The sequence below is a fragment of the Pseudophryne corroboree genome, chromosome 6, assembly GCF_028390025.1.
Source record: "Pseudophryne corroboree isolate aPseCor3 chromosome 6, aPseCor3.hap2, whole genome shotgun sequence".
NCBI classification, from domain to species: Eukaryota; Metazoa; Chordata; class Amphibia; order Anura; family Myobatrachidae; genus Pseudophryne; species Pseudophryne corroboree.
In genome coordinates this window covers 98,986,013-99,012,334 of record NC_086449.1, presented here as the reverse complement: position 1 = coordinate 99,012,334, position 26,322 = coordinate 98,986,013, and the positions used below count along the sequence as shown (strand labels likewise).

General features: G+C 44.3%; 1 protein-coding gene and 1 non-coding gene across 5 annotated transcripts in view; one reads left to right on the top strand and one right to left on the bottom strand.

Moving 5' to 3' along the window:
- The window catches only part of LOC134936470 (LIM homeobox transcription factor 1-alpha-like), a 169,423-nt gene that overhangs the window by 138,844 nt on the left and 4,257 nt on the right, over positions 1-26,322 (bottom strand). For all 4 annotated transcript variants that reach the window (XM_063931512.1, XM_063931513.1, XM_063931514.1 and 1 more), the window contains exon 4: positions 23,001-23,181. In XM_063931512.1, coding sequence (XP_063787582.1) covers positions 23,001-23,181 — 181 coding nt within the window. The remainder of the gene's footprint in view (positions 1-23,000; positions 23,182-26,322) is intronic.
- TRNAE-CUC (transfer RNA glutamic acid (anticodon CUC)) lies at positions 11,885-11,956 on the top strand. Its single transcript has one exon. It is a non-coding gene; the product is annotated as a tRNA-Glu (tRNA).

Below are 26,322 nucleotides of genomic sequence, written 5' to 3'. Positions count from 1 at the left end.
CGCTGCTGTTGTTCTGCTGGGAGTCGATCGTCAACCCAGAGGGGAAGTCGGAAGACCACTTGTACTACTTCAACTAAGCAAATGACTGTCCAACAGTCCTTTGCGAGGAAGATGAAATATGACAGCAGTCATCCTGTTGCAAAGCGGATAACTGAGACCTTGACAGCTATATTGGTGTTAGACGTGCATCTGGTATCCACCATTAGTGCAGTGGGACTACAGTGCCAACCCTAGATGGGCCAGGTGTTTGTGCCGCACACTTGTGTCGCTTAGCTTAATCATACAGCTACCTCATTGCACCTCTTTTACTTCTTTGCATGATGTGCTGTTTGGGGCCTAGTTTTTTTTAAGTTCCATCCTGTCTGCCACTGCAGTGCCACTCCTAGATGGGCCTGGTGTTTGTGCCGCACACTTGTGTCGCTTAGCGTAGTCATACAGCTACCTCATTGCACCTCTTTTACTTCTTTGCATGATGTGCTGTTTGGGGCCTAGTTTTTTTTAAGTGCCATCCTGTCTGCCACTGCAGTGCCACTCCTAGATGGGCCAGGTGTTTGTGCCGCACACTTGTGTTGCTTAGCTTAGTCATACAGCCACCTTGGTGCAACCTTTTGGCCTAAAATCAATATTGTGAGGTGTTCAGAATAGACTGGAAATGAGTGGAAATGAATGTTATTGAGGTTAATAATACCGTAGGATCAAAATTACCCCCAAATTCTGTGATTTTAGCTATTTTTATGTTTTTTTCAAAAATCATCCAGATCCAAAACCAAAACCAAATCACGAAAGGGTGGTTTTGGCAAAACCAATCCAGATCCAAAACACGAGCATGGAACCAGAACTGAAACCAAAACACAAAAAGTGCCCGCCGCACATCTTTACTAGAAAGTGGCATCTGTTGCACAGTCAGATTGCACCACATAGCTGTTGGGCCTGTTGGAAAATCCCTGCACAGTCCTGACCCTGTGAAACTGAAAGGGTCAGGATGCGGACGGTCTTACAATGGTCTTAACTGATGGGATGTTTTATCATGAGTGGCTTTGAGCTGCAACATGGACTTCTTCAGATCATCTTGCATGTTGTTCTCAATATGCTGAACTTCATAGTGGAAATGATGCTGTAGGTGCACCTGGACAAAAGGCATTCAGTGGAAGAAGAAAGTCCAGCTCTGAGTATTTCTCAGATTGAGGATCACCATACTGTACACATGTCAGTACCATCTCTATAACATTTGTCTAACAGGTGCTTTGCAGAACATAATGACCTTTCTGCTACTCTATTGCACTGTGGATAGTGTGGATTACTGGTGACATGTGAGATGTTCTATTTTTTTACTGGTGAAAGTCTGGTACTCACCACTCTGCATAGCATTGTCTGTAAGTAGCTTGAGTGGTATGCTATGTGCAGAATAGTCTCTGTTTTTGATGATTATAGCACTTGTCAGTTGAGAAAATAATCTATCTCGAACCAAGTGAAATATGAATCCACTTACACAAGGTAGTCTTCCCAACTCTATTTAAAGAGATCTGCAGCATCGATTATCAAGTGAGATCAGTGACCTCATGGAGATTTGAGTGGTTCATAGGCATGATTGGCCCATATAGCATTGCAAGCGGCACAGGCAGAGACAACCGCTCAATGGGGGTAATTCTGAGTTGATCGCAGCAGGAACTTTGTTAGCAGTTGGGCAAAACCATGTGCACTGCAGGGGGTGGGGGTGGGGGGCAGATATAACTTGTGCAGAGAGAGTTAGATTTGGGTCGGTTATTTTGTTTCTGTGCAGGGTAAATACTGGCTGCTTTATTTTTACACTGCAATTAAGATTGCAGATTGAACACACCACACCCAGATCTAACTCTCTCTGCACATGCTATATCTGCCTCCCCTGCAGTGCACATGGTTTTGCCCAACTGCTAACAAAGTTCCTGCTGCGATCAACTCAGAATTACCCCCAATGTCAGAAGCCATTGAGGGCCAAAACAGGGCATCCTCTTAGCTATCCATATGGTAGCCTCTTATCTGGGGTGCTCCTATTAATCCTGCTGAGCACAGAAACTGTAAAGGGCACAAGGTATCACAAACTGCTGACCACACAGGATGATGCTATCTGAGAGGGTTAATTCATCATGAAAGGCAAATAAATACTTGAGGTCCTAAAGGAAGAAAGCCGGCCATGCTGGTCAACAAAAAGACAACAGTTGGCAGAAGTCATCCCTGAATGTCACATAACAGAGCTCTTCCTTACATCTGGAGTAGACATCAAACTCCTTGACATCCAGGTCATCATAATAATAAGACCTTCACAGGTCAAAAGATGAGCATGTGATAAGGTGTTAACGACATGGCGGTACTGTAATTGCCACTCTTATATACCACATCCAGATGGTACCTTTGACGAATAAGCATGAAACATTGAATTTGTGCTGAGGCAGTATCAGGGTGGATTTTTAACCAGCACTTGATGCCCATAGATGAACTCATGAAACTTTTGACAAGAAAAAATTTGGGCCCTGGAAGCAAAACCGATGGGTTTGTTATGCTGCAGGCAGACAGCACCAAGACCATGCTGAGTGGCATCAGCAGAGATCAAAATAGGACCATGTACATCAAAAAATTGGTTGGAAGGGTGCATAGCCTTGAGGCGACAGATAGCTGCAGCATGCTAATCCAACCAACACCATTTAACGTTGTTGTGCAAAAGCTGTCAGAGCATGGCTGTGACCTCGCTGTAGTGTGGCAGAAATTTTGAAAGGTAGTTGGTCATACCCAAAAAGTGCTGCAGGCTTATCTTATCTGTGGTGATAGGCATGTGTTGAATAGCCTGTGTCTTGCCAGGATCTGATTTAACACCTTCTGAAGGTAGAAGATGGCCAACATATGGGACCTCAATGACTCTGAAATTACATTTGTCAGGATTTAACTGCTCTTTGATTACACAGATTATTTGGAGGATCTTGCAGAGGTGCATGTTGTGTTCTTCCATGGTACGACACCAAACAAGTATGTCATCGACTCATCACAATATTCTCACATGGGTATTTCTTGAAGAGATGCTGCATGCAACATTGGAATACCTCACTGGCCGTGCATATGCCGTATGGCATAAGGAGGAAGGATTACCTGCCCATCGGTAACATAAATGTTGTTGAACAGGGATCATTCCTTTTCAGTTCTTGAATTACGCATATCAATTGTTTCTTACTTAACAGTACTGAGAGGTTGTTGTGGTCTTATCAGAGCTTTGTTCAGATTCACAGGTTCAATGCAGAGTACCAGACAGGACCAGCTTAACGTATAGGCACACTGGGCAGTTGCCCAGGGCCCCACGATTCTAGGGGCCTAGAATGTAATAGTTAGTGAGATCTCTCGTTTTTTTAAAGTGCAATTGTTTACATGGCAAAATCAAGCTGTTTTTTTGCCATGTAAATGATTGCCACTTACAAATAAAAGAACAGTAGAACTCTTACAAAATCTCTCTCTTCCTGATTCTCACACCCTATTACATTTCCCCTTATGGTCTTGATTTCCTGGTCAAGCAATTAGATGCACAGTGTGATAACAGTCAATAGGTATTTTGGAGTTTGTGCACTGGAGGAGTTCATGTAACATGATGTTACAACTGGTGCCAGTGTGAGTTTTTATTTTGATGGTAGTATTTGTCTCCTTATCTATTAATGTGGTAAATATTTCACAATTGTTTGCCCTGAGGTCAATACTTTTGCTTTGGAAACCAGTGTCTGGGTTTTCTGGCAGAGCATCCACAGTGTGTAATTGATGTGGTGGGCTGCTGGCACATTTAGTGTAAGGTTTAAACTTGAATGCAATGCTAAATTATTGTGTCACAAGCATTCCAACATTTATTGAAAGTAGGACATTTGTGGTGTTCACTGGAATGGTGACTAGAGCAATTCATACAGCGTGTTTGTTTCAGCATGTGCTGCCAGAGGTTGCATATGTACGAATCTCTGTTGAACTCAATTGCACTTTTATTGGACTACTCATGTAGCATGCATAGCAGTGTCTAGTATTGATTCTTTCTCAAGTAGTAAATGTGCTCAAGCAAAGTCCCACATAGAATCCTGTCCCCGATGAGCTCTTTCTAATACACCATAATCACATTTCTGTGCCAGTTGTTTTAATCTAGCAGCATATGATTATATACTTTTAGAGGGGCTCTACATAGCAATGTTAAAAATATGTCTGTCCATTATAACATTATAACAATGTTTGTTAAGCTAGTTAATAGCGGACAGCCAATCAGGGACTGTGCATTATCTTAGCTCACTTCTCCACTCTTTTCACTGCTTCATGAATAAATAGACCCCAAAGTACCATCCAACTAGCTCTTAACTGTAATTTTTCAAACTCTGGGGTCTATTCATTAAGCAGTGAAAAGAGTGGAGAAAAGGACCAGTGGAGACATTGTCTATAGCAACCAATCAGCTTTGAAGGAAGCCTTTATCAAATACAGCCTGCAAAATCTAAGGGAGATGCTGACTGGTTGCCATAGGCATGTTCTCCACTGGTCTGTTTCTCTACTCTTTTCACTGCTTCGTGAATAGTCCCCACAGCTTGTAACATGGCAGTTAGGAGCTGACTGGCTGGTATTTTATCTCTCTCCACTTTATCTGTCTACAAGGCAAAGTACATTGTCCCTTTGGACTCTGTACCAATCTGGACATGTGACATCATGATGTTATATACACTAAGGGGGAAATGATGTTATATACACCCCGGGTAGAGGAAGGAAGGGGGGGGGGGGCAGGAATGCCCTGAGTGGGTCACTGGCTGTAGGGTGCACACCCAGAGCCTGAAGAGGACCTGCTGGATGGGGTCCATGCAAAAAACTTTCACACAAGCCTAGTGTCGGACTGGAGCATGAAGGGCCCACCGGGGGTATGCAGTGGTAGGGGCCCATGGGTAGAGGTGTGGCCAGGCACCAAAGGGGCTATGGCCAGCCACCACAGAAGTTTGGATAACCATTATAGAGTACCTGATCTCAGAGCCGGATTAAGGGGGGGGCCCAGGGGGTCAGTACCCCGGGCCCCCCGTCATAAGGGGCCCCCCTACCAAAGCTGCTACGTCTCGCTGTGATACAGGCAGCAATCTCCAGCCTCCACCGCCAGCAGCAGCTCTCCTGGCAGCAGCGGAGGCTAGAGATTGCTGCCTGTATCAGTCCCTGACCCGTGCTGCCCGCGAGGAGGGAGCCGCACGCACAGTCGCGAGCGAAACACTGCACGCCCGCTGGCAGTGCGGAATCCTCCCTCCCCGGCAGCCGGGAGTCTTTCTCCTCCCCGCTGATTTGTCTGCGTGTGTGTGTGCGTGCGTGCGCGCGCGGGGTTTTTTTTTCAATGGCCATGGTCCTTCGACCGGAATTCGGAGCCCCGCCCCCCTCGTGGTCGTGTGCCGCAATTCACGGCAGAATGGTGACCTGTGCCCCTGGCTCCCTCCCAGCAATATGTCCTGCGTCATCCTCACCCCTTTCCTCAGGGCAGGCTTCAGGGAGTGTAAGTGTGCACACAGTTTGTGTTCTATATGTGTGTGTGTTTGTGTGTAAATGTATTTGTGTATATGTTCTATTCGTTTATATGTATGTGTGTATATTTTGCTATATGTGCATATGTGTTTCATGTGTATGTATTTGTGTGTATGTGGGTGTCTACATACCCTCCAACATTTTACACTGAAAAATCGGTACAAATCCGGGAAAGGGGCGTGGCCGCGGGTAAAGGGGGCGTGACCACGCCCCTTTTCCTATACTTTCAATGGAAGTTTGGAGAGCCAAAAATCGGTACAGACCATGAAAAAAAGGTACTGTACCTATTAAAAAGGTACAGTTGGAGGGTATGTGTCTATGTGTGCATTTGTGTATATGCGTTCTATGTAACGTGTGTGTGTGTATTATATACTGTGTGTATGTATATATATATATATAAGACAGAACGGGCGGCACTCGGAGTCTCAGTCTCAGTAATAAAAGTGCAGTTACTTTATTGTCAACATAGACTTCAACGTTTCGGGGTCGCTGCCCCGTCGACGGGGCTGCGACCCCGAAACGTTGAAGTCTATGTTGACAATAAAGTAACTGCACTTTTATTACTGAGACTGAGACTCCGAGTGCCGCCCGTTCTGTCTTTCTGTATTGCTGGGCTGCAACCCTGTGGGAAGGCACCGTGAGCACCATACTTTTCAACAAGGGACTAATGAGTGGCGGGTCGTTTTGCACCATATATATATATCTATATATCTATATAGGGAAAGAATTGAGGCGGCACTCAGAGGCTTGAAACAGCATTCATATATTTGTGCAAATAGTGCAAATCAAATCGACGTTTCGGGGACCTATTCCCCTTCTTCAGGAACCTGAAGAAGGGGAATAGGTCCCCGAAACGTCGATTTGATTTGCACTATTTGCACAAATATATGAATGCTGTTTCAAGCCTCTGAGTGCCGCCTCAATTCTTTCCCTGCATGCCACCGGTTCCCGGTCGGGGAGGGCACCAGAGCAAGACTAGTCCAGCATTGGACTATATGGAGTGCCGGAGCAGTCGTTCATTCTATATATCTATATATCTATATATATATATATATATATATATATAAATATATACACACACACACACACACACACACACACACACAAACAAACAAACGTGCGTGCATCAAAGGAAACCCCCCTTCCCAATCCTGCGTTTGCCCCTGCGGGGGGAGGTTGCTGGTGGGGGCCCTCCTGTCTTTGGTGCCCTGGGCCCCCCAAGGGCTTAATCCGTCCCTGCCTGGTCTGGACTCCTTGATAATTTATATAGTAATTAATGCTAGTGCATGCATGATAATGTGCCAGATTAATGACAGCAATGTACTGTAGAGAATACATCATAATCCTGTGTAGTATAAGGTAACATAAGTATAATATATAATTCAATTGCACAGTCTAGAACCTGATCCCTAGAGGAGGAGGGGCCCCCAGGCAGTGGGGCCTACCGGTGGTTTCCCCTGTACCTCTGTGGGACAGTCCGAGCCTCCTTGCCGGTGGTTTCCCCTGTACCTCTGTGGGCCAGAATAAGTCTCCTAATTTTTTAAATACTCCCGGCTGCTCATTATATTAGACTGTGTACAAATTGGTTAATGCTACTTTTATATTTAAAACTTGATGCCGGATGCTGCTCTGTATTGTGCTGAGTGTATTTTAAGATTGCGATTCAAAATACACACACCAGACCACAACTGTCTACAGTTAGGTACAAAGTGATTCAAACTTTAAATCAAATCCATATTGTTCTGATATGGCTATAAGCAGAGAATCTCTGATACAATGTCCAAGGTCTGTTGTAAGCAGAACACCTCATATATATTATTCTGAATCTGTTCTATATTATAAGCAGAGCTCTGTTTTTGAATTTTATGTACAAATACGTTTTTATCCCACATATCAATAAAGGACTAAGACAAACTCAATATCCTGTGTAGGTGCCTTCTGCTGAAATGCCAGGGGCTATTGCCATGAGGAAGACGGGATACCCACGAGACCATTCTCAAAATTGTCTTTTATTACAGCTTTAATAAAGTCAGCGGGAGAGGGAAGATATTAAACATGTATGAGGAGCGTTTAATTACATTTCTAGGATGCAGGATTAAAATCTGGAAGAGGTTACAAAGGAAGTCAAACAAAAATAAATTCAATCATAAGGAAATATTTAAATATCAGGCTGAAGAAATCAGTGCATATTTTTTAATCAATTAGTAATTGGAAAGATAGGTAGATAGATAGATAGATAGATAGATAGATAGATAGATAGATAGATAGCATTTTTATTTATTTTTTAAGTTTTACCTAATATACAGTAAGCAGCTCTCACTGGTTGATTTGATACAGTGTGATTACTGAGAATATACAATAGACCCCTCCACCACCACCTTCCGACCCCCCCCCCCACCTCCCGAACCCCCCCCCCCCCACCACCACCACCACCACCTCCTCCCCCCATCCCAATTAATTCATATTGTTAAACTGTGCTGTCAGTTAAAGTGAGCTTAAGCACATCATATACAGCAACTGGGTGTATTTACTATACGGTGAGTTTCAAAGTTTCCGATTAACAGCAGCTGTGAGTGTGACTGATGGATTTACACCAGTAATAGCGATGAAGGCGGCACAAGCCTGATGTAGCATTATCGCCATTTTAAATACGGCAGACAAAGGGTCAGTAGCTTCGAAAAGCTGCTGTTTAGTAAATATACCCAGATGTTATTTAAAGTAGGTGTCACTGGATTGCGGGGTTTATTTATCATAGGAAGAATGGCAGCTAACGCTGAAGATAGGACTTCTCCTATTTTAACAAGCGACAAAGCCGCCCAAACCTATTGTGTGGTATGTATAAGGAAGTTATTTAAGTAGGAATGCGGCGGTACCTGTACGTTTTTTGTGGTAGTATATGCACCTCTGCAATTCTTTTATCACTATTGCCATCTCAAGATATTCATAGAAGGGGCAGTAGAGAGCAGAAAAAACATATTCATTTAAAGCATTTTTTTTTATTTTTTTTACATGAGTTATTTTTATTTTTTTAATTGTCTTCTAACTTGCAACTATTTTATGGGGATGGGTTCTAGTTTTTCTGTTATTACAGGTTGAGTATCCCATATCCAAATATTCCGAAATACAGAATATTCCGAAATACGGACTTTTTTGAGTGAGAGTGAGATAGTGAAACCTTTGTTTTTTGATGATTCAGTGTACACAAACTTTGTTTAATACACAAAGTTATTAAAAATATTGTATTAAATGACCTTCAGGCTGTGTGTATAAGGTGTATATGAAACATAAATGAATTGTGCGAATGTAGATACACTTTGTTTAATGTACAAAGTTATAAAAAATATTGGCTAAAATTACCTTCAGGCTGTGTGTATAAGGTGTATATGTGACATAAATGCATTCTGTGCTAAGACTTAGGTCCCATCACCATGATATCTCATTATGGCATGCAATTATTCCAAAATACGGAAAAATCCCATATCCACAATACCTCTGGTCCCAAGCATTTTGGATAAGGGATACTCAACCTGTATTATTTTATTTTTATTGAATCTAAGACCTGACTTCCACTGTAGTGGCCATGTGTTACCCAGCAATTTCATCACAGGGCTACCCCAGCTAACTTTAAATGAGAACTTTCAGCAAGATTTTAAATAGCGGTGACAGAAAATCTATTGCAGCATAAACAAAAGTAGTCCCCTAACATAGGGCCTGATTCAGAGTTGAACGATATTGCACAGCCGCAGAGAAATGGCTGTGCAATACCGTACAGCTAATATTCTAATGCAGCAGGTGGCGTCTGGTGTAAATAGACGCTTCCTGCCCTCTTCCATGATCCACTGTTGCATCTCAAGATGCACCATCAGGTCACTCTGCGAGACCATCGGTCATCTGTGTAACCTTCAGATTACTCAGATTTCCGTCTCAGGTCCTGTTCTGCACATGCGCAGTGTCCCCACCATCGGACTTGTACACTATCCATCGGATACAAGTCTGAATCAGGCCAATAGACCGAATGTGCATTTAAAATAATGTTTCTGCTGAAATCAGATTTCTAAAAATCTGAGAAATAATTTTATGAAACTAAGGGGGTATTTAGTAAGCGCTTTTTTTCATGCCTGTACATTAAAAGGGCAATGATTTTCCTAGCTGTATTTTTCTAACAAAATCATTGCCCTCTAAAATTTTGGACATAGAGGGTAATTCAGAGTTGATCGCAGCAGCAAGTTTGTTAGCAGTTGGGCAAAACCATGTGCACTGTAGGGGGGGGGGGTAGAAATAACATGTGCAGAGAGAGTTATATTTGGGTGGGTTATATTGTTTCTGTGCAGAGTAAATACTGGCTGCTTTATTTTTACACTGCAATTTAGATTTCAGTTTGAACACACCCCTCCCAAATCTAACTCTCTCTGCACATGTTATATCTGTCCCCCCCCCCCCCCCCCCCCCCCCCTTCCCGGCAGTGCACATGGTTTTGCCCAACTGCTAACAAATTTGCTGTTGCGATCAACTCTGAATTAGGCCCTCAAACTTAATAAGAAGCTCTGGATTTTACAATCTGACACTTTGCAAATACGCCCCAAGTACCCCCTATATTATCACTAGTCTGGTGCAATGGAATTATTTCTATTATTTAGTATATATATACTTTATTTAGAGATTCCATTAAAAATGCACATTGAATATGCACAGAATTAAATGCTATACTCTATAAATATGGCAAACATATAATATCTGTGAAAAATTGTTAATTTGATCTGTTAAAAAAAATAAAACTGTGTTCAAAGTATTTCAGTGTGGAGGAGGGCTGGATGAACAAATGCTTTCTGACAGTCCACCATCCCTTCTCCCACTGTGATAAGGCACAGTCTGGGCGTTCAAGGATCTCGCACTTTAATTCAGGTGCCAAGGAAAGTCTGTGGACTGGGACGAAAGGAGAGGAAGGGGTTCCAAGTATGGGATTAAAGCATTTCATCGCCCCACATTACATCTTACTTGTAAGGCCACGATGCAGCTGTTGGTTTATCTTCCTAGTTTCCCTCCCACAAACCTTCATTCAACCACAGTTTGGGAATTGCAAAACACCACAAGAAAGTTTTTTTTTGTTTTTATAATGTATTTGCTTCTTATCTAGGTTGTATCACGGTGAATTAAATAGTTACTATGCTTGCTGACTGGCAAGTAAATTATTTTATAATTTGTAGCAAAATTACATACATTGATTTGATAGCTATTTATTTATACATTTTTATAGCGATATATTTTTTATATATATATTTTTGTTTTTGTTTGTTTAATCATGTATATAAGAAAAATGTGTACATATAGATGCTTACGTTGCTAACTTAAGCAGTAGCGGATCTTGCCACGGGCAAGCCATCGGGCAAGCCATCCGGAGGGCGACGCACCATGGCAAGATCCACTACTGCTGTTCCCCCGCTGCCCGCTTTGTCCCCCGCAGGTCCCGCTGGTTCCCCGCTGTGAAGGGAACTAGATGCTACGCGTCTAGTTTCCCTTCGTGGAGAGGACCTTTGCTGTGCGGTGCGCGATGACGTCATCACGCACTGCACAGCATTGTGGGACTGAAACAGACGCTAGGGGTCATTATTGACCTCTAGTGTCTGTCTATGCCAGATCCGAGGAGAGGAGCGGCGCCGGCGGAGGTCTGCAGCGGTCGGGAGCGGGGATAGTAAGTATTCTTTTTTTTTTTTCAGCGGCGCTACTCTACTGTGCAGGGGGCGTAAGTGACCACGCCCCCTGTATGAAGCCACGCCCCTATTTCCCACCAGGGGTGCCAAAAGGGCAATGTTCACGGGGCGGGGGGGATGAATCACTTTCCACAGTAGGAGACTGTGGAAAGTGCTTCACTCGCCTGTACAAACAGGCCGAAGGATGGTGGCGGCTAGCGATGATGCGGGAGCGCGCATCAGCGCTCACCGCTAGCCCATACACACTGGACGAGTTTGAGCTCAAAGTAGCTCAAAATGCCAAAGTGAGCTACATTGAGCTCAAATCGCCCAGTGTGTATGGGCCTTTACAGTTACTTGCAGTGAGTCTACCAGGATCAGGAACTTTACAATGATTCCTCTGTCATTCTGGGGAAATAAACTATTCGCAAACCAAGTAGTTAAGGACAAGAAGAAAGAGACTGTAGAGCAATTTAAACATGCTTGGGATGGGCATATGAATATCCTTACAATGAATTAAGGTTCAAAAAGGGTTGAGATTACCTAAAAAGGATAAAAAAAAAGTGTTTTTTATCTGCCGTCAAATTCGGTTTCTATGTAAACCCAAAATGCATCCACACTACATTACATACAAGTATTGCTACTCCTGCAGCCTGCTACAACTTCCCTGGTGGTCTAGTGGTTAGGATTCGGCGCTCTCACCGCCGCGGCCCGGGTTCGATTCCCGGTCAGGGAATATGTGTTTTACTGCATTTCCGTATTATATTATATATGCTGGCAAGTATGAGCTACATCTGTCATACAAACATCATGACTCTGATTGATAGTTGTAGTGCGGTATAAATAGCATTAGTGATGGGACTGTGAAATATGTAACTTTGTGTGAGTGCCAATGAGTTTCTCTATTGACAAAACTCTGATATATTCTTACTTACATTAGACTTAATTACATACCTGAAAACATTATTTATTGCCATCTATTTTTATGACACATAGATATTCCACAGTGCTTTATAGAGAATATTTAGTCATTCATATCAGTCCTTGCCCCATTGGAGCTTACAGTCTATGGGCCTCATTTAGAGATGTATACTAGTGCATATTCTCCAACATTTAACACATAAAAATCGGTACAAATTAGGAAAGGGGGCGTGGTCACAAGTAAAGGGGGAGTGGCCGTGCCCCTTTTCCGATACTTTCAATGGAAGTTTGGAGAGCCAAAACTCGGAAGAGTAGACCATAAAAAAAAGGTACTGTACCCGCCAAAAAGGTACAATTGGAAGGTATGCTAATGCATTCACAGCTGTATATTTGTACACAACTAAAGTGTGAAAATATGCTAAGGCTGTATTCACCTGGAAATATATTGAGACATCCACCGACAGCCTCGCAAATCTCAGCATCTGCGCACAAAGATGCAGCATACGTTGCAAATAATTTGATTATTGGTTTTCTGCGGTCATGGTCATGCAGCATGGCCGCAGGAAGTAAGACACCAGAGCCCTTTCTACTGCATATGGGATCACAGGCTGAGACATTCCCCGAAAAACGACCATGACACACCTGCGTATGAGTAGCCACACACATGTTGCCACCCACAAATGTCCCTGGCTGTCAATCACTTTACACACCAGACCATTGCAGCACATGTGCAGTGTAACAGAATCAGGCCCTATATTCTCTACCACGTGACACACACACAGGTTCATTTTTGTCACTAGTCAGTTAACTCACCAGTATACTTTTGCAGTGTTGGAGGAAACCCGGGCAAGCACAGGGAGAATATACAAACTCAACACAGTTGGGGCCATCCATCCACATTTTAATTATTGCTTCACACCCCATAGCAGTACCTAGGTAAACATGCAATGTCGGCAGTACTGTATATTGCACACCTCTTAGATTTTAATTCCCACTTAAAAGAGAGACAGCCTTAATGACTCTTAGAAAATGTTTTGTTTTTAAACCGAGTTATTTTAAAGCAATATTTATTTATAATTATATTTAAAACTTTGTTATGATTCTTGTGATTTTTAAGATATCCCTACCATAGGCAAATGCAGGGGGGTTTCCAGTTTTACGGAATCCCCCTTCCCCCACAGCCTGGTCAGCAGCCACTACATGCAGCATGAAAGACGAAATGTCCAGTGTTCATGTCTGCTGTGTGTGCACGTGTGTGTGTGTCATCGCACCAGAGAGAGAATCTGGTAAGTGGCTTACCATGATCATTGGGCCTTCATATGTTGGATGTACTGCATTACATAAACTGCACTTTATTTGGGGTAGACTATAGCTTGTTACATGATAATTATTCCTACTTCATGGGCTGGCGACAAATGCTCTTAAACCAAACATTTGGAAAACCCCCCTCCAGCAATCCTGCATTTGCCCTTTCCTACAATACTTGCATAGAGATTTTACACACAGTCAAAACAGTACCTCTCTCAACAATCGGTGGCACCAAGAGGGGGGTCTCCAGGCAGTGGGGCCCATCAGAGGGGGGGGGGGCGCAATACCATTGTGGGCCAGTCCAACCCTGGAGGGGTGGGTACTATTTACCTGGACTGAGAGCTCAGCACTTCACAGTCAGCCTTCTCTCTTCCTGGGTGATGTGCCGGGGGAGGGGAAAGCACATTTCCACCCCCACCCCACCCCACCCCCACACACACACACACCTACTGGATCTGTCACTGGTGTCCCCCCCTTTGCGGAGCACGCTGCTGCACAAAAAAAAAAGAGTATTTTTTTATATTTTGTAAAGAGGGGGCCTGGCCACCCCTTCTCCCAGTACCAGGTCAACAATACTGCACCTCTTACACCACAGTACCCACCAAAGATAACAATTACTCTTCTCACTCACTTGTGAGCATGTGAATTTATTTATTTATTTATTTATTAACAGTTTCTTATATAGCGCAGCAAATTCCGTTGCGCTTTACAATTTGAAATAACAATAACAAACTGGGTGATAACAGTCATAGAGGTAGGAAGGCCCTGCTCGTGAATACCATTTATTATACGACGACCACAAGGGGAGTTTAAATAAGAATTTACTTACCGATAATTCTATTTCTCATAGTCCGTAGTGGATGCTGGGGACTCCGTAAGGACCATGGGGGATAGCGGCTCCGCAGGAGACTGGGCACATCTAAAGAAAGCTTTAGGACTAACTGGTGTGCACTGGCTCCTCCCCCTATGACCCTCCTCCAAGCCTCAGTTAGGATACTGTGCCCGGACGAGCGTACACAATAAGGAAGGATTTTGAATCCCGGGTAAGACTCATACCAGCCACACCAATCACACCGTATAACCTGTGATCTGAACCCAGTTAACAGCATGATAACAGAGGAGCCTCTGAAAGATGGCTCACAACAATAATAACCCGATTTTTGTAACAATAACTATGTACAAGTATTGCAGACAATCCGCACTTGGGATGGGCGCCCAGCATCCACTACGGACTATGAGAAATAGAATTATCGGTAAGTAAATTCTTATTTTCTCTAACGTCCTAAGTGGATGCTGGGGACTCCGTAAGGACCATGGGGATTATACCAAAGCTCCCAAACGGGCGGGAGAGTGCGGATGACTCTGCAGCACCGAATGAGAGAACTCCAGGTCCTCCTCAGCCAGGATATCAATTTTGTAGAATTTTACAAACGTATTTGCTCCTGACCCAGTAGCTGCTCGGCAAAGTTGTAAAGCCGAGACCCCTCGGGCAGCCGCCCAAGATGAGCCCACCTTCCTTGTGGAGTGGGCATTTACAGATTTTTGGCTGTGGCAGGCCTGCCACAGAATGTGCAAGCTGAATTGTACTACAAATCCAACGAGCAATAGTCTGCTTAGAAGCAGGAGCACCCAGCTTGTTGGGTGCACACAGGATAAACAGCGAGTCAGATTTCCTGACTCCAGCCGTCCTGGAAACATATATTTTCAGGGCACTGACAACGTCTAGCAACTTGGAGGCCTCCAAGTCCCTAGTAGCCGCAGGCACCACCAATAGGTTGGTTCAGGTGAGACGCTGAAACCACCTTGGGGAGAAACTGAGGACGAGTCCTCAATTCCGCCCTGTCCGAATGGAAAATCAGATAAGGGCTTTTTCAGGATAAAGCCGCCAATTCTGACACGCGCCTGGCCCAGGCCAGGGCCAACAGCATGACCACTTTCCATGTGAGATATTTTAACTCCACAGATTTAAGTGGTTCAAACCAATGTGACTTTTGGAACCCAAAACTACATTGAGATCCCAAAGTGCCACTGGAGGCACAAAAGGAGGCTGCATATGCAGTACCCCTTTTACAAACGTCTGAACTTCAGGGACTGAAGCTAGTTCTTTTTGGAAGAAAATTAACAGGGCCGAAATTTTAACCTTAATGGACCCCAATTTCAGGCCCATAGACACTCCTGTTTGCAGGAAATGTAGGAATCGACCCAGTTGAATTTCCTCCATCGGGCATTACTGGCCTCGCACCACGCAACATATTTTCGCCAATTGCGGTGATAATGTTTTTGCGGTTACATCCTTCCTGGCTTTGATCAGGATATGGATGACTTCATCCGGAATGCCTTTTTTCCTTCAGGATCCGGCGTTCAACCGCCATGCCGTCAAACGCAGCCGCGGTAAGTCTTGGAACAGACAGGGTCCTTGCTGGAGCAGGTCCCTTCTTAGAGGTAGAGGCCACGGATCCTCCGTGAGCATCTCTTGAAGTTCCGGTTACCAAGTCCTTCTTGGCCAATCCGGAGCCACGAATATAGTGCTTTCTCCTCTCCATCTTATCAATCTCAGTACCTTGGGTATGAGAGGCAGAGGAGGGAACACATACACTGACTGGTACACCCACGGTGTTACCAGAGCGTCTACAACTATTGCCTGAGGGTCTCTTGACCTGGCGCAATACCTGTCGAGTTTTTTAATCATGTGGACGACTTCTGGGTGAAGTCCCCACTCTCCCGGGTGGAGGTCGTGCTGAGGAAGTCTGCTTCCCAGTTGTCCACTCCCGGAATGAATACTGTTGACAGTGCTATCACATGATTTTCCGCCCCGCGAAGAATCCCTGCAGCTTCTGCCATTGCCCTCCTGCTTCTTGTGCCACCCTGTCTGTTTACGTAGGTGACTGCCATGATGTTGTCCGACTGGATCAACACCGGCTGACCTTGAAGCAGAGGTCTTGCTAAGCTTAGAGCATTGTAAATGGCCCTTAGCTTCAGGATATTTATGTGAAGTGATGTATCCAGGCTTGACCCTAAGCCCTGGATATTCCTTCCCTGTGTGACTGCTCCCCAGCCTCGCAGGCTGGCATCCGTGGTCACCAGGACCCAGTCCTGAATGCCGAATCTGCGGCCCTCTAGAAGATGAGCACTCTGCAACCACCACAGGATGGATACCCTTGTCCTTGGTGACAGGGTTATCCGCTGATGCATCTGAAAATGCGACCCGGACCATTTGTCCAGTAGGTACCACTGGAAAGTTCTTGCGTGGAATCTAACGAATGGGATTGCTACGTAGGAAGCCACCATTTTTACCCAGAACCCTTGTGCATTGATGCACTGAGACTTGGTTCGGCTTTAGGAGGTTCCTGACTAGCTCGGATAACTCCCTGGCTTTCTCTTCCGGGAGAAACACCTTTTTTCTGGACTGTGTCCAGGAACATCCCTAGGAAACAGAAGACAAGTCGTCGGAACCAGCTGCGATTTTGGAATATTGAGAATCCAATCGTGCTGCCGCAACACTACCTGAGATAGTGCTACACCGACTTCCAACTGTTCCCTGGATCTTACCCTTATCAGGGAATCGTCCAAGTAAGGGATAACTAAAATTCCCTTCCTTCGAAGGGATATCATTTCGGCCATTACCTTGGTAAAGACCCGGGGTGTCGTGGACCATCCCTACGGCAGCATCTGAACTGATAGTGACAGTTCTGTACCATAACCTGAGGTACCCTTGGTGAGAAGGGTAAATTTTGACATGAAGGTAAGCATCCTTGATGTCCCGAGACATCATGTAGTCCCCTTCTTCCAGGTTCGCAATCACTGCTCTGAGTGACTCAATCTTGAATTTGAACCTCTGTATGTAAGTGTTCAAAGATTTTAGATTTTAGATTTAGAATCGGTCTCACCGAGCCGTCTGGCTTCGGTACCACAATAGTGTGGAATAATACCCCGTTCCCTGTTGCAGGAGGGGTACCTTGATTATCACCTGCTGGGAATACAGCTTGTGAATGGCTTCCAAAACTGCCTCCCTGTCAGAGGGAGACGTCGGTAAAGCCGACTTTTGGAAACGGCGAGGGGGAGACGTCTCGAATTTCAATATGTACCCTTGAGATATTACCTGAAGGATCCAGGGGTCTACTTGCGAGTGAGCCCACTGCGCACTGAAATTCATTGAGAACGGGCCCCCACCGTGCCTGAGCTTGTAAGGCCCTAGCGTCATACTGAGGGCTTTGCAGAGGCGGGAAAGGATTTCTGTTCCTGGGAACTGGGTAATCTCTTCAGCCTTTTTCCTCTCCCTCTGTCACGAGCAGAAAAGAGGAACCCTTTGTCCGCTTGCCAACAAAGGACTGCGCCTGATAATACGGCGTCTTATTTTGAGAGGCGACCTGGGGTACAAACGTGGATTTCCCAGTTGTTGCCGTGGCCACCAGGTCTAAAAGACCGACCCCAAATGTCCCCTTTCAAAGGCAATACTTCCAAATGCCGTTTGGAATCCGCATCACCTGACCATTTTACTGGTAGAATTGGACAACGCACTTATACTTGATGCCAGTCGGCAAATATTCCGCTGTGCATCCTGCATATATAGAAATGCATCTTTTAAATGCTCTATAGGCAATAATATACTATCCTTATCTAGGATATCAATATTTCCAGTCAGGGAATCCGACCATGCCAACCCAGCACTGCACCTCCAGGCTGAGGCGATTGCTGGTCGCAGTATAACACCAGTATGTGTGTGAATACATTTTTGGATACCCTCCTGCTTTCTATAAGCAGGATCCTTAAGGGCGGCCATCTCATGAGAGGGTAGAGCCCTTTTCTTACAAGCGTGTGAGCGCCTTATCCCCCCTAGGGGGTGTTTCCCAACGCACCCTAACCTCTGGCGGGAAAGGGTATACAGCCAATACTTTTTAAGAAATTATCAATTGTTATCGGGGGGAAACCCACGCATCATCACACACCTCATTTTATTTCTCAGATTCAGGAAAACTACAGGTAGTTTTTCCCTCACCGAACATAATACCCCTTTTTGGTGGTACTCGTATTATCAGAAATGTATAAAACATTTTCCCATTGTCTCAATCATGTAACGTGTGGCCCTACTAGAAATCACGGTTGTCTCTTCACCGTCGACACAGGAGTCAGTATCCGTGTCGGCGTCTGTATCTGCCATCTGAGGTAACGGGCGCTTTAGAGCCCCTGACGGCCTATGAGACGTCTGGACAGGCACAAACTGAGTAGCCGGCTGTCTCATGTCAACCACTGTTTTTTTTTAGTTTTTTTTTTATACAGAGCTGACACTGTCACGTAATTTTCAACAGTACATCCACTCAGGTGTCGACCCCCTAGGTGGTGACATCACTGTTACAGACACTCTGCTCCGTCTCCACATCATTTTTCTCCTCATACATGTCGACACAAACGTACCGACACACAGCACACACAAAGGGAATGCTCTGATAGAGGACAGGACCCCACTAGCCCTTTGGGGAGACAGAGGGAGAGTATGCCAGCACACACCAGAGCGCTATATATATATACAGGGATAACCTTATATAAGTGTTTTTCCCCTTATAGCTGCTGTATGTTTTAATACTGCGCCTAATTAGTGCCCCCCTCTCTTTTTTTAACCCTTTCTGTAGTGTAGTGACTGCAGGGAAGAGCCAGGGAGCTTCCCTCCAACTGAGCTGTGAGGGAAAATGGCGCCAGTGTGCTGAGGAGATAGGCTCCGCCCCCTTTTCGGCGGCCTTATCACCCGTTTTTCTGTATATTCTGGCAGGGGTTAAATGCATCCATATAGCCCAGGAGCTATATGTGATGTATTTTTTGCCATGTAAGGTATTTTTATCATGTTTTATTGCGTCTCAGGGCGCCCCCCCCAGCGCCCTGCACCCTCAGTGACCGGAGTATGAAGTGTGCTGAGAGCAATGGCGCACAGCTGCAGTGCTGTGCGCTACCTTATTGAAGACAGGAACGTCTTCTGCCGCCGATTTTTCCGGACCTCTTCGCTCTTCTGGCTCTGTAAGGGGGCCGGCGGCGCGGCTCCGGGACCCATCCAGGCTGAGCCTGTGATCGTCCCTCTGGAGCTAATGTCCAGTAGCCAAGAAGCCCAATCCGCTCTGCACGCAGGTGAGTTCGCTTCTTCTCCCCTTAGTCCCTCGATGCAGTGAGCCTGTTGCCAGCAGGTCTCACTGAAAATAACAAACCTAAACTAAAACTTTCACTAAGAAGCTCAGGAGAGCCCCTAGTGTGCACCCTTCTCGTCGGGCACAGAAATCTAACTGAGGCTTGGAGGAGGGTCATAGGGGGAGGAGCCAGTGCACACCAGTTAGTCCTAAAGCTTTCTTTAGATGTGCCCAGTCTCCTGCGGAGCCACTATCCCCCATGGTCCTTACGGAGTCCCCAGCATCCACTTAGGACGTTAGAGAAATATAGTTCGACTTTGCAAAAGTGCAGAATTTTTTGCAATTTTTTTAATGGAATTTAACACAGCAATCTAGTTTTGATTTGAAGGGGAAAAAAAATGCCACTATAATTCCCTTGGTCAAATTACTGAAATATCAGAATTTTACACAATACGCAATGTTATTAGCTGTTGAAGACCAGTGGTAAAGATGTCTAAATATCACATCTGTGTGTATAGGGACTTATTTATTACTGTGTTAGACAGACATTATATCCTACTCAAGTGGGGAGGGATAAAGTAACTGCCAATCAGTTCCTAACTGCCATTTTTCAAACACAGCTTGTAATATGGCAGTTTGGAGCTGACTGGCTGGTATTTTATCTCTCCCCACGGCTTAGTACATGTGCCCAGTGGCGTCACAAGGTGGGTGTGGGGGGTGCGGCCTGCATTCGGGTGTGACTCCTAGAAGGGGTGACACCAATCTGTGGGCTCCGCTGCAGTGACAGGAGCCAGGTGCTGCAGTGTGAAATTCGCCTACAGCACCTGGCTCCTGTTATAAGAGGAGCCGACAGCGCTGCAGACAGTCTTCGGGGGCAGCCCAGTACAGCCCAGCATCTCCGGAGATGCTGAGCACGCCCCCAGAGTGACGATCCGTGAGGCCACGCCCCCTTTCTTTGCAGCCATGCCCCTTTTGCCACGAGCACGCCGCGGGCACACTGGCATATGAAGGGTGCACGCTGGGTGTCACCACACCCGGTGACGCCTCTGCATGTGCCCCCCAAAATGGACACTGCTCACTGGGGCATGCTGCGAGTCGGGGGGGGGTGGACTTAAAGCACGCCCCCATATTTCTAGGCAACAAGCACAGGTCATGCTTTGCGCGGCCATCCCGGCTCTCTGTGTGGCCTAACTGGCCCAACAAGCCATCGACCCTTCTGGCATTTGCCAGAAGTGCAAGATAGCCAGTCCGGCCCTGCTTTGTCTACATTATTGTGGGATGTAAGTACATACACAAGCATGCTTGACGTTCATCTATAGAACATATTACTGTTTAGCTGGATACATCTTGAAATGTGTCTGACTGTATATATTCAGGTAAATATACTTTTTATGTCTGTGTACTTTCTCTGCGTACAATCTAAGCGCACATGTGCCCACCTTTATTGATCCCCATCATGTTCATATGTTTGAAATTTCCCCTAGAGGTAACGATTAGTTTGAGAACATTCAAATGAAGGGAAATACCACTGTCCCTGGAAGATACTGATTTCATCTATTTGTAGACCTTTAGGGAACTACTCTTCTTGATGTTTTTCAGTAATCCTGGATGTCTTCAGTTACTCATAAAGGGTCTGATCCTTAGTCCTATGCATGGCAGTTGCGTCTCAACGATCGCTGAGTGGGCATTACTTGCAGGGGCATATCAAGAGAGGAGGATGCCCGTGCAGGGGTGGACTGGCCCGCAGGGGTACAGGGGAAACCACTGGTGGGCCCTACTGCCTGGGGCCCCACTTTCTGCTCTAAGGATCAGGTTCCAGACTGTGCACTTGAATTATACAATATACATATGTTACCTTATACTGAACTATGGTGTATTTTCTACAGTGCATTGCTGTTATTAATCTGATATTAATCTGGTACATTACCATGCATGCAGCAGCTGAATTTACTGTATATATTTATGAAGGGGCCCAGACGTTGCACTCTCTAATGGTTAGTCAAACTAATGAGGTGGCAGGCCACACCCCCTCTGCAGACTGACCACACCCCTAAACATGGGCCCCTACCACTGTATTCCCCCGGTGGGCCCTACATGCTCCAGTCCGACACAGTGGCCGTGTGCAGGATCCGTATGGGCCCCGTCCTCTCTTGCCAGCAGCCCTGTAACTCTGAGCACTAGGGTCACTAGGGGACCCTAGTGCTGTCCCAGAGTCTAGTGCACATGCGCAGATTTTCTTACTGCGCCATTTTCATGGTGATTCCTACAGCGCTGCTGCTGCAGACGCAGGACTCTGGAGGGTGAGTATTTGAAAAAAATGGGTGCAGGGTATGTGTGCACTGCACCCATTATAAATATGCCACTGATAACTGGGTAGCAACTGTGAGGTGCACTCCATTTTCAATTTTACCTTCTGCATACAGCATGGGGTAAGAGTGAGGGTTGTTTCTAGTGATGGCACCCGCAGCACTGGGGGTGGTGCAATTGCATAAATGCAAATGACTAAGTCGCATAACACTTATTATTGCTCTATGTGTCTGAAATTGCGTGGGACGCCCAAATGATATATTTAATATGTAGCCAACAGGGCTGCCATTACAAATTGCGGGGCCCGGGACTGCTGCACCTCTCCACCCCTATGTGATGTCACACATTGTGACGTTACATACAGGTGGAGCGTTGAGGAACTGCAGGAATTATTCATGGAGAGGAAATGCACAGGGAAGGTTTGTTTTAAGAAGTCTTATGAGCTTGCTGTTGTTGCGCAGCCTGGTGTAGCTCTTCAGGTATTGGCGGTAGGAGCCAGGAGTGGGGTCGCCTCTCTGTAAGGGCCCGGGACTCCAGTCCCCGCAGTCTCCCCCAATGGTTGCCCTGCAGCTGTGTTTAGGCTGTATATAAGAGAAAACCTTCACAGGACGATGATTAACAGAAGTCAATCTCAATATTGGTTTCATTAGTCTTTCTTGTACTGGGTCAGTAATGATTTAGTGTCCATTAGGCTAGGTACATACCATCACGACTTGATGCTGGAGACAGAGCGGCCATTCTAGGTAAGCATACACACTTACCGAGTGGCTGCTTAATATGTCAGTTCCTGTGATCCAGGTGGGCCACCCAGCTGTGACGTCAGCCCCTGCAGCCAGTGTGCGGGTGGTTGGCAGACCGGCCATACACACACCCAGGTGTGCTGATGTATCTGAAGACTTCGTTCACAGACATATTGTTTGCATACACCCAACGCTCCTCGCAATATATTTGCCGTTCACTTGAATGACAGATATGTATATTGCCTAGTGTGTACTCAGCATTATACTATGGGGCACCACTTATTTATTAATATGGCGGTTTTTTTTATAACATTGAGTAGACTGTCTTGCTGAACTTCACGTACACGAAAATAAGTGCTGGTGATGTTTACACCCAATGCACTTGTCCACTTACTTTTCATAGTCCTCTTTGCAGTACAGTTGCCGGTTCCGATAATAACAGGTCCCAGAGAGGATTTGCAAGCACACCGTACACTTGACACAGCACTCATGCCATGAGCTCTCATTTACTCTTAGCAGGAACCTGTCAGAGATGGCGTTGCTGCAACCGGCACACATTTCATTCATTTTGGGATCTGAAATTACATGGAGATTAATAGCCAATGAATGTGCAATATTTACTTGTACTACTGTCAGACATTCATTTCAATGGAACAAATAAAAATAAAAAATAAAACCATTGTTTAAAAAAATAAAGCAACAGACATATATGTCTGTTCTACTGTCTCATCTTCCTTGCTGGCTGTGGGCTTATCAAGACTTGTATTCATTAATTTATCTATTTTCTGGGGATCCACATCCACATCATAGCAGGAATACTTAGCTTCGGGGGTAATTCAGAGTTGTTAGCAAACCAAAAAAGTTAGCAATTGGGCAAAAACCATATTGCATTGCAGGTGGGGCAGATGTTACATTTGCAGAGAGATTTAGATTTGGGTGGGTTATATTGTTTCTGTGCAGGGTAAATACTGGCTGCTTTATTTTCACACTGCAATTTAAATTTCAGTTTGAACACACCCCATGGAAATCTAACTCTCTCTGCACATGTTACATCTGCCCCACCTGCAGCACAACATTCTTTTGCCCAATTGCTAACTGTTTGGGTTTGCTAACAAACCTGAATAATGCCCTTAGTTCGCATTTTAAATTCCCCTAGTCAATAATACATAACTTGAAAAGAGAAGAACAGAAGATACAGTATGTAGTTATAGTTGTCTTTATGTTACAGAATATGATAAAATACTGAACAATCAGAACATTCTAGACATATTTAAAATCTGGTACTGTCCCTTGAAGTTAGGGACAGTAGACTTGCATGCCATCCTTGACAGACTGTATCTGTTAATACATTGCACAAGAAGTATTCCCCAGGACTCACTCTCCTTATATTATTCTCTGGTTCTCAATGTAAAACCCAAACACATCTGTTTACCACAGGAAATAAGAGCATGTAGGTTTGTATCTGATTTTATCTGCTAGTTCATCTCTGGCACTCCTTCAAAGTTAGCGATTAAGCATTTGAAATGTGGAGGCAGAGAGACTATCCATCCTATGTACACAAGGCTAAACTTGACCTTCATAAAGTCAATCTTCAGTGCAAACACAACTGGAGTGAGTTTCAACTTTGTAACCCCGGGACTGTTAACTCCTTGAAGCATCTGCTGTGCAGTGGATTGCCGCTTGCACTGCCTGCATTTAATACAGGCATTTTGATTTCATAATAGTAACCAATAAGGGGAGCGATCCATACGGTGGATTCCATGCTTAAATATTCCCATCAAAATATGAACAAATACCTCATACCTTAATTTTGCTAGATACAGTACACACAGATTTGCAATAGTTTGGGTAGGCACTGACACAAACATGTTTTTGTTGCATTCATACAGCGTTTTATTTGCCAAGCAATAGGGATTAACTGAGTGTGGGGTCTATTTACTAAGCCTTGGATGGAGATAAAGTGGCTGGAGATAAAGTACCAGCCAATCAGCTCCTAACTGCCATGTCACAGGCTGGGTTTGAAAAATGACAGTTAGGAGCTGGTTGGCTGGTACTTTATCTCTCTCCAGGGCTTAGTAAACAGACCCCTAAATTCTTTATTTTCTATTGTGTTTCTGATTAAGCATGAAATCGAAAATATTGTACATAGTCTTGATATGATGACGATGATGATGATGATGATGATGATGATTTGCAAAAATTATATGTAGGTGATATTTTTGTAAAAACAGTGTTTATTAATTTAAAAAAAGTCATCACATGAGTTGATGAAGTTTTAATATAAAAATATTTGTAATATTTGTAACTAGTTATTACATTGAAGGGTAAACCCTGCCCAAGCACCTGTTGACAAATCCTTATCCAATCTGTCTATACATACGCAGATTGTCCATACATGGTGTATAAAATCAGAAAGTCAAATGAAGACCACAAACACTGTCCCATCATGGTCAGTGCTCACAGCTAAGCTACGATTGTTAAGTGATCCTAATCAAGCCTTCATGACGATTGTTGTATATTTTGGGTACAGGCACTCATGAATTTGTTGCCAATTCAGTCTAAATTGATTGTCAAACTCATGGGGAGTGTGGGCAGATCATGTAATGATAACCCTTGCATGAATTTAGGTGGACCAAGCTTAACATGGTTAATGTGGGACATGTTTTCACCTAGTCAGCTAAGGGGTTCATTACATGTGTTAGTACCCAACAACAGATAACCGTGTCCGTGGGTGGAACTCTATAAATGTCTGTTTGCAAAATTAAATCCAGCTCATAAACATTGCAATCATTTATAATCTGATTGTATGAAAACCACATTTGTTCACAGTTGGTTTTATTTTAAATTAGCCTATTAATAGTATATTAATTGACACAGTATATTAATTAATAGAGCATACATAATAAACTGAAAACTGAAACATGAGTCTTGAAGCTTTTCTACTATACTTATTCTGAGTTCTTGTGCCAAAAGATATCCAAGAGCCTCTGACATAGGATCTGTGGCTTTTATGGTAAACACCACATTTGGTGTTGTCAGATAAGGCAAATATCAGCCCTCCATAAAATTCACTCCAGTTCTAGTTTTGCAAAGTGTCTCGTTAAGTGCAATTGATTGTTTCTCAAAATTATTATAAACTGTGTATTCTGCAATCAATCATGCCAATAAGTGAATATTTCTATATTGTGTTGTAGTCTATTTACAATCCCTGACTGCAAACACTAGTCAGTCAGGTAAGATACTTGGACATTATGTTTATATTTCCCAAATACCTCAGCAAATAAAGTGAAGATATCTGTAAAATTATATGTCTAGAGAACAAAACAACTTCGTACAGGGCATATTTGTCAGCTTGATCAATATCTTGCACTCTTCTAGTGCTAGAGAACGTTAACCCAAAATGTTGTACAAATATGGAATTGTGTGAAGTTTTACTGAGCAGAAAGTTGTATACCCATATTTTAATGATCAGTAGTGTGACACTAAACATGATAAACAGTATATAAGAGAGGAGAGGATGATCTCAAATTGAGCGATCAATGAAATGTAAAAGTGTTTACAGAAGAAACACTTCTAGCATGACTGCATATGTAACATAGCTCTATATATAAATATCTATCTATCTATTCTATATATAAATATAGTCTTTTGCTTCACCTTGACAAAGGGGTGGTTGTGCCTCGAAACGTTGGCCTGTTTTTGCTTTGTTATGAACT